The sequence below is a fragment of the Vigna angularis genome, chromosome 11 (assembly GCF_016808095.1).
Source record: "Vigna angularis cultivar LongXiaoDou No.4 chromosome 11, ASM1680809v1, whole genome shotgun sequence".
In the NCBI taxonomy this organism is placed as follows: Eukaryota; Viridiplantae; Streptophyta; class Magnoliopsida; order Fabales; family Fabaceae; genus Vigna; species Vigna angularis.
Window position 1 is genome coordinate 23,830,001 of NC_068980.1, and position 9,087 is coordinate 23,839,087.

Consider the following 9,087-nt stretch of genomic DNA (forward strand, 5'->3'; position numbering starts at 1 on the left):
CCAACGAAAGGTAAAGTTCCATCACAACTAGTATAAATAAAGGTTCCAGGTATGACTTTAGGATCACGATGCACGTTATATGCTTTACTGGTTGTGCCAACCATTCGGTTATATTACTTACTTGAGCATCGGAGTGTCTTTGACAGGTACCCACCCACATGGCTTGGACAAAGAGAAAGAAGAACGAACAACGTCACTTAGAAGATGGAGAACAACTAGGGTGTCCATCCGGTCTTCAAGACAACTTGTATTACTTTGAATAAGGTACTTCAACCCTATATCCGAAATAGTTAGTATGATGAAATGATTGAGTTGTACATTACACCGCTTATAAGCAAAACCGATGTAAAGAAAAATATTTTCTAAAATCTAGATCGAACATTTAACATTTAAACGTAGAAAATAAACCATGTAATATGTGATTTGTATAATTATAAATGTATATAATGAGAGATGATGAATTTTGTATAAGATTGAAAATTATTTTTTATTTCAATGTCAAAATTTAGATCACCTTAGGTAGTTTATATTTATTTTACAAAAGAGAGCGACTAAGTTATAGTAGTGTTTTTCGAAAAAAAATAGAAGATATTTTCTAGAAATTGAAAACAATCTCTTGAAAAAATTAATAGTAAAAACCTTTTGTAAATTAACTTGTACACAAGTTAATTTTAAATAAAAAAAATGTTCTAAAATTGTTTATGGAGATCCAAACTATTTATAAGATATGAAAAGTTTGAATGAGATTTATAAATAAAACTGTCACACAAAATTTGTGCAACAAAGCTAAGCAGCATGGAGAGAAAGTTGATAAAATTATAATGAAGAATATACAAGGAGTGAATAATGCAGCAGTAGCAGTAGTCACAAAGTATCATGATATAAGGCTTACAAAGAGAGCATAGAGTTTTCCAAACAGAAACCTTAAATGAGTTCTCCAAAAAGGAAAAGAAAGGATGAGAACAGGTTCATGAAAAATATATAGAAGTGTTTGTCCATTGTTCTGCACCGCATTATGCAAACTTGGCTCAAATGAAGAGCAAGTTCTTTACAATAACGCACGGGCGCGAGGCTGAATGCGAGGATGGTCCCAATCAGTCACAATGTGATCACGAGTGATTTCTTTTAGTGAACGACAACCACTCAAGGCCATGGTTAGCTCAAACTCTTCACGTAGCATCTGCAACACTTTTCTTACACCAGCTTCTCCTTCAGCAGCTAAGGAGTAAACCACAGGGCGTCCAATCTGATACAGAAAAACAAACCTTGTTACTTGTTGCCACTGTTCTTATGGTTGTCATAACATTATAATACCAGAAATTTATACTAATAATCTGTGTTTTAATTTTTTGTCACCATGGTCCTGCATGAATTTCACGTAGTAATCAAAGTTTGCATTAAAATATTAAATATTCTGTTTAAACATATGTCCCCACCAAACAAATAAACAATTTATCCGACCCTTACTTTAACCTTTTTTATGATAATATTATATATTTTAGTGGAAAAATGTTTTTTTAACAAGTTTTTTTAACAATTTTTTTATCGTGATAGTTTGTGATTACTCTGTTTCAAATATAGAGACTAATACACTAATAATATATAATCTATTGTAAAAGAAATTGTTAAAAATAGTTGTTAACCAATTATCATCCATTTTACTGTCAAACATAAGTTTGGTTTTATTACTAATATAATAGAAAAACACATTCTAAGTTAGGGTTTTAGAAGAGACATTCATCACTAATAAGTCATTATTAAACTCATAAAAAATAAGATATCTTCGATCCAAAACCTTAAATATTAAGATAATATATTCATAGATTTTCTATTTATATATTATCTATTCTTAATCTTTTTAACTAATTAACTAATGTGAAATTTTTAACTTTTCTTGAATTCCTAACTGTATGTTATCTAAATTGTTTTGAAGTGATAAGCTATCACAGAAAGCTGTTGACAGACTATGTATTACCTACCCTAGCTAAAGTTAAATAAAAAGTAAAGACTAAACAAATAGCTGAATCTACAATAAGAGTAAGTATATATACAGAATTTGTTATTATTTAGGTTGTGTTTGGGTAGATGCAAATAAAAAAAAATGGAAAATAATGAATATGATGGTATTACTACAGTTTGGATTGGTAAAAAATAAGGATGAAAAATATAATACAGATTAGAGAAATTTTTTCTATCTGATTTTATTGTTCACTTTCATCCCCTCCTAAATTTGAGAGAAATGAAATTGAATGAGAATTTTTGTTGCATTCCATCGTAACATATATCTAAATGGGAATGAAAGTTTTATTCCTCTATATTCTATTTTACCTGATACTATTGTATCACCTTTCTTTTCATCCATACAAACTTAAACAACATGAACATGGGATACAAATATTAGCTCGGCTCTTACAACTGACATAAGCCAATAAAGTATAACAAACAATTACATGTAAAAGAACTATGATAGGTTGATAACTTTTTATAACAAGTGTTACTGATTTATTGATATGTTTGAATTTATTTTCAAAATATTTGAAATGGATCAATCACACGTCACGTAAACATTTAAAAAGTTGTAAAAAAAAAGTATTAAAAGAACATTTTCTACGTAAAAATGCTATTTGTATATATGAAAAGGCCAAAAGTATCTATACTTTTGGAAGGGGTTAAGAAGTACTCACAAATATGCCAGAGGCACCTAGTGCCAATGCCTTGAAGACATCAGTTCCACGGCGAACTCCACCATCCAAAAATACAGGAATACGACCTTCAGCAGCTTTGACAACCTAAATTTCCACAACCGAGATTCATATAACATCCTTAAAAAGAGCATGTTGAAGTTTGATGGTGACTAAGATGCTACTTAAGTTGGTGTACCTCTTCTAATGCTGATATGGTGGCTGGAACATAGTCAAGTTGTCTGGCTCCATGGTTGGACACTATAATTCCTGCTGCACCACTTTGTACAGCTATCCTTGCTGCCATGTGCAAGTAAAGGCATTAGTAAAATATTCAAAAGAGGTGAACACTTGAATAGAACTTTGGCTATCCTTACTGTCCTCAGCAGTCAGCACACCCTTCACCAGAATTGGCAGAGAAGTGATTGTTTGAAGCCACTTCACATCCTACAGAGTTCAGAATGATTATTTGGATGGACTCTAATCAGTTTAGCCTTGTAAGTTCCAAAGTATACAAAAAACAATAATATGAAAACAAATGTAAACTCTATGAAAGTTTGACTCATTTATGATTTGATAACAGTATAATTTTGTATATTGAATATTAAATTCATTTTACTATTATAAATTATTCTCTAATATAGGTATAGGATAATAAGTACCAAGAAAAAACAAAATGCCTTATCTAAGATACCTTCCAGCTTAGAGTGCGATCAATTTGACCAGCAACATATGAAGCAAGTCCAGAATCATCAGCCTGAAAGAGTCAATACACAAACTCAGTTGGTGATAAAGTCAAGGAAATTTAGCCTGCAGAAATCACTCTGTGATGTCTCATCTTACTTTGTCCATCGTTCCAAGGTTCAATCCTTCAAAGTTCTTCAATGTCAAAAATGGTGGCAGTGTGAATCTGTGAAATACGTTTCAGGACTAATTTTAATTGCAAGGATAAAAGTTGAAACTCAGAGAAAAACTACTCATATCCGTTGAGAAATTGATAAACATAACATGGTTGAAGTGGAAGATTTTTGTACCTGTTCTTGATATCAGCTTCTCTGCGTCCTAGTCTTGGGGTATCAACTGTAAGGGCAATGGCTTTGAATCCAGCCCTTTCAGCTCTTCTCACAAGCTGAGCAACCACATTCCTGTCCTTGTACACCTAAAGAAAACGGAACAAATCATGTAAGTAAAACAAATAAGGTACCAAAAATTCAAATAAACAATGAAATGGAACTGAACGAAAATTTTCAAGCTTACATATAGCTGGAAAAAGCGAATTCCAGGTCCTGTTGAAGCCACCTCTTCAACACTTGAAGTGGCCCACGAGGACAAAGTCTGAAACAACAATATGTTTCTCATCAAGAAAGAATATATAGAGCTCAATGGACATGCATTGATAAACAACGAATAATTTTATAAGCATACAATCTTTTCAAGTTGATTAGGGTGTTTTTGAGTGAAATGTTTGGCATGAAGTACCAAAGGTATGATGTACAACGGAAAAAATAACAGATTCTCAGAAAATCCACCAATTGAATTGAATCATTCTTATCATAAAGAAGGGATTTTTCTCACTAGTGATTGTAAATTTCTTTATGCAAAGCAATTTGTCCTGAATAGATGGTGATTAATCAAGTGAAGAACTACTGTGAATATAAACATATAAGAAAAGTACCATGATTGTTCCAGCTGCAGAGGCAGCTCTTGCTGTGGCATATTCTCCTGCATAAGAAAAAAATCTATATCATCCAACATAAATCCAGCTCTAGTTAGTTCATTTAGCTGTGCTTGCAAAGGGTTTTAGAATTAAACTATTCCACACAAAAAAAGGCAACAAATTTTAATTTCTTGCTACAACCCTTTTATATTAACATTCCCAATAAAAAAATGTCTCAGATTTTGTTATCCATATATCAGAAGTACATGATAAGAACTTTCTCAGAATTACCGATGACCAATACAATTTGACTAACAAAAAGAGTCACATAACAGAACTATGAAACATGTGATGGTTATGCAACACAGACACTAATTGATGGCACTACATGTCTGATGTTTCATTGACCTATATGTCCAATTAAAAAGAAACAATGAAGGCTTGAGAAACAATTATACCCTCTGGATGAGCCATTTTCTGAAAGGCTGTTGGGGCAATCATGATTGGCATGGATATTTTAAAGCCCAAGACAGTGGTTGTCATGTCTATCTTGCTGACATCAATAAGAATACGAGGCCGAAACCTGTGTGTATATTTGTCAATTTGTTTCACAATATCAGTATTAGCTTGCATTATGAAATATCAAAGGAATATAATTAATCATTATGGTTTCGTAATTAACTACTGTAAAAATATAAATTTTACAAAATTCTGGAAAAGGCATTTCTGTTCTCTTGCAGAGTCCACTGATCCTCTGCACCAGATGCGTAGTAATCAAACGCCATCTTTGGTAATTTCTGCTTTGCAATGGCCTCATACTCACTGACATTGGTGACCTCCATTTTCAGAACAACTTGTTGATGTTACCCTTCAGGAATTCTGATATACATATGTATGTACGTATATATATATTCAGCTGTCAGCTTTTTCATCACAATCTACGAAGACAACTACTGTGCCAACCCGAAACTTTGGAATAATCTTAATAATTAATTTTGTGGCAAATTTCATTCAGTTGTGAAAATTTTCAAATAAACAAATAGCTGGAAGTTAGAAAATATTTCTTCAAACTTCCTAAATTTTGGATTAAGAGACAACATCGAATTTCAAATGGAAATTAAAACTCGAGTGCAGAAATAGTGGCAGTACAATATAGGAAAAAGTTACATGATGAGAAACTTAGCCAAGAAAATCAAAGCAACATGCTACTATTTTCCTCTAACATTTCAACTTAGAATGCTCCCCATCATTTACATGGCTGAAGCCTTGTAAAAAATCTACAAAAGATGGTATTATTTAAAAGGGAAAAGAACAGCATGTATATATAAAAAGGAGTAACAGCAAAAAACAGATGCATATAAGATTGATGGTATGTCTAAGAAATCATTGCATACACACAACAGAAACAGCAGTATTGAATCTTGATTTCTGGTAGAGTATGTCTAAGAAAGAAGCATGAAGTGATGAGATGTTGAGAATGGAAACAAGAGCAGACCTTAGTATCGAAAACTATGCAAGTGTGTGCATGCAGAGGAAGCAATGGAGAGAAACTCCTAGTGAGGAATAGAAACAGAAGGAAGTGAAAAATGGGAAGGGTTGATAAATACGTGGTGGAATAGAGACAAAGTTAGATGGCCCTCATATTTGTTGTAACGTGTATAGGTTCAAATGAAGAAGAATTGGAATTTTGAAGTGGATGAGCTTTCGGAGGTGAGTATTATTTTGAACCAAATCTCATCAACAAAGTGAGGTGGTTCTCAGCCACAAACGCCTTGTGTGTTTCACAGCACTCTTTCTTTCTCCATTATCATTTCCATCTCTAAATTCGAAAAAGAAAAATAACCCAAAAATACTCAGAAAAACTGTTTATTTGATCCTATCTCATATACCTTTCAACTCATGGAAACAGAAGAATAATACCCTCTTCACCAGTGGTACAAGTGGGTTGGCCATTGCCTACGGATAATCTAAAATATGCACTCTATTATTTCATCTCTGTAAGGAAATGTGACATCACTTTGAATTTACCCCAAACAAATTACATAGTTACTATTGTTACTGGATAATAGTATCACGAGACATTTTTACGTTAATTTAATACAGAGTATAAAGATAAAATAATCATATAAATAAATTTCAAGAAAGAAAAAAATAAAAAATAAAGAAAGATAGTATTAATTGAATGTAAAAAATTTAGTATTTATTGATTTCTTTTTTGGCACGTGAACTTTAACATTTCAAATCATATTTTTAAAAGATAATAATCATAGTATCACCTTTTAAAGGTTTTTAGTGGCTTGTGTTGTTAATTATCACAAGTGGTTTAAAAATTAAACTGTTGTATGAACTAGGTTTAAATCCCTTTTACAGAATATGAAAAATATACCTTCTTATATGTTATCTTAGCTATATTATTTGTGAAATTTTCTTACACACTTTTCAGACTTTAATGTAAAATTTGTAAGAAAAAATATTTGCATGTGAAAGAATAATAGTCCAATATCAAAAGTTATAATAATATATCATTAATGTCTTCTTTCGTTGTTAAGATAATGTTTTGATATATAAATATGTGATGACCAAATTTTACTTACAGCAATTCAGCCACATATGTCAATTTTCTCATATCTTACGTCTACATCCATTTTTTTTTTGATAAATTGTTATCCTTTTCTTTTTGGGAATAAGTTCATCTGTTTCAATTTGAACCCCTTAAATTTTATTTAACACATTTACCCTAATATATTAACATAAAATAAATAAAAAATTAAAGGTCAAAGATCTCGTTTTGTTATTTTAAAACAAAAAAGGAGCCCTGAATCCCTTTTCTGTCATTGTGTCTGTCTCTTTTAGTTTTTCATTTACTGGTAAAAAGTTTATCATTAAAATCTCGTAACCTTTTTTGTTAACTTGTTGCTATTCAGTTTAAAAAAAATAAATGCAATCAAATGGACTTACTAATAAATTTAATATAGCAACAATTTGTTAATCCCAATAAAACAAGATTCAGATTATTTAAATAAGGTATCACTTGTCATACATAAAAGCATTGTTTGACAAAATTAATGAATTATTCAATTTGAGGATATGGTTATGTAACCGCAATCAATATTATTTTTTAAGTTTGTTTTAATTTTATAAAATATAATAATATAGAAATAGGGTTGTAAAACCAAAATCATGATATACAAAACTATTTAAAAATCATTCATACATGTACCTTTTACCTTATATGATTGTATTTACCAACCCTTAATAGATTTACAATACACTTGGATAAATAGAGAGTGTAATTATATAAAATTATACCAACTTTTATTATTCAAATTGTCTAAAATAATATCAAATACATATTTTATGTTATTTTATTTCATTCAATCTACTTTTAAATGGAAAGTGTTTGATTATAATAATTTCCAATATAAAATTAACAATTTAATTAGATTTAGAAAAAAATCACTTATCTTTTGTAACTTTATACTAAAGGTTCAACCCTCTTATTTTAAAATCAACATCATCTACAAAAATATATGTATTCATCGATAAAATATGTGACGGATAATAAGTGTCTACAAATATTTATTATCCATAAATAACGGGTATTTTAATATTTGTTTATAAACAAGTTACATACGAGTATTATAATATTTATGTGAGTATTTATTATCCGCAAAAAATTAAAATTAAAATTAAATTTATATTTATTAGTTAATTTTAATTAAAATTAAAATCTAATTTATATTTAATTTAATTAATACTATATTTTATATTTTTTTCTAATTTTATTTAGATTTTATATTAAAAATCATAAAATATTTTTTGTTTAAATATTTCTGGATATCCATTGATATTCATAGATATTTTTTAAACAAAGTAATAAGACGGATAACTGGTGGATATTTTTATTACGAACCCTATCGTATATGATACCACACATTGTTATTCCTAGTATCATCTCTCATATTCTTTTTATTTGATAACATTACTTTTTTTTATATTTTTAATAAAGTGATACTCATCTTTTCTTTTCTTTTTTTCAATAAAAAGGTATACATTATGTAAAAGTTTAATAAATAGTTATTAAAACTAAGAGTATAACAAAAAAAAGGCATCTATCTTAAAATTGGATAAATTGTGAGTGCTATCTAATAAAAACTTAAAGGTTAAGGATGACAACAGGGTATATGAATAATCTTTATTTGTTATTGGATTTGTAAAAAAATTTTGATAACTTATATCAAATATCTATCTAAAAAATATTTGTGTCTATTAAAAAACTTTGCAAATATATGTGATTATTTAAAAAAATAATTTATAAATTTGTAAAATAAAATTAAAAAATATAAAATATAATGTAAATTGAATTAAATATAAATTTAATTTTAAATTTAATTGTTTATGAATAATTAATATTTACAAATATAAATATTATGATATCATATATATATATAAATTAATATTAAATTATCCATAAATTTTTATTTTGAAGTATTATTTACTATTTATAGCAAATGTTTTCTGCAAATATTGAGTTTATATAAATATTTTTGCTATCTTGCATGTAAAGAATGTTTTAGCAAATAAAATATAATAACTCGGAATGAGCTTCTATAAATAAAAACATAATTTTAACAACGATAAAAAATAATATTAACAATAATAAATAAAAATATTTTTTCCACTCAATTCTTACATATATTTTTCTTTCTTTTCACCGATACTCCTATATTTCCTCACTATCTACCAAAG

At 28.9% G+C, this 9,087-nt stretch overlaps 1 protein-coding gene across 2 annotated transcripts; it reads right to left on the minus strand.

The window, feature by feature from the left end:
• Nucleotides 1-796: 796 nt before the first annotated feature.
• LOC108334198 (glycolate oxidase 1) lies at nucleotides 797-6,080 on the minus strand. Of its 2 annotated transcripts, XM_017569901.2 has the most exons (12): nucleotides 5,834-6,080; nucleotides 5,044-5,217; nucleotides 4,797-4,921; nucleotides 4,357-4,403; nucleotides 3,939-4,016; nucleotides 3,716-3,840; nucleotides 3,525-3,591; nucleotides 3,376-3,438; nucleotides 3,059-3,128; nucleotides 2,881-2,981; nucleotides 2,685-2,789; nucleotides 797-1,246 (listed from the first exon to the last, which is right to left on the minus strand). In XM_017569901.2, the coding sequence occupies exons 2-12, from the start codon at nucleotides 5,178-5,180 to the stop codon at nucleotides 1,049-1,051; spliced, it is 1,116 nt and encodes a 371-aa protein (XP_017425390.1). In that variant the 5' UTR covers nucleotides 5,181-5,217; nucleotides 5,834-6,080; the 3' UTR covers nucleotides 797-1,048. The 2 variants fall into 2 exon arrangements, with proteins under 2 accessions (XP_017425390.1, XP_017425391.1); XM_017569902.2 differs by lacking the exon at nucleotides 5,044-5,217 and having other exon boundaries at nucleotides 5,834-5,989.
• Nucleotides 6,081-9,087: the final 3,007 nt, after the last annotated feature.

What these genes read in the sequence shown, in the direction of transcription:
- LOC108334198 (XM_017569901.2), bottom strand. Translation starts at nt 5,180, where the DNA reads ATGGAGGTCACCAATGTCAGTGAGTATGAGGCCATTGCAAAGCAGAAA. An exon ending in AATGCCTTTTCCAGAATTTT is followed by an intron (nt 4,922 to 5,043) that starts GTAAAATTTATA and finishes ATATACACACAG; the next exon opens with GTTTCGGCCTCGTATTCTTA. An exon ending in TTCGCTTTTTCCAGCTATAT is followed by an intron (nt 3,841 to 3,938) that starts GTAAGCTTGAAA and finishes CGTTTTCTTTAG; the next exon opens with GTGTACAAGGACAGGAATGT.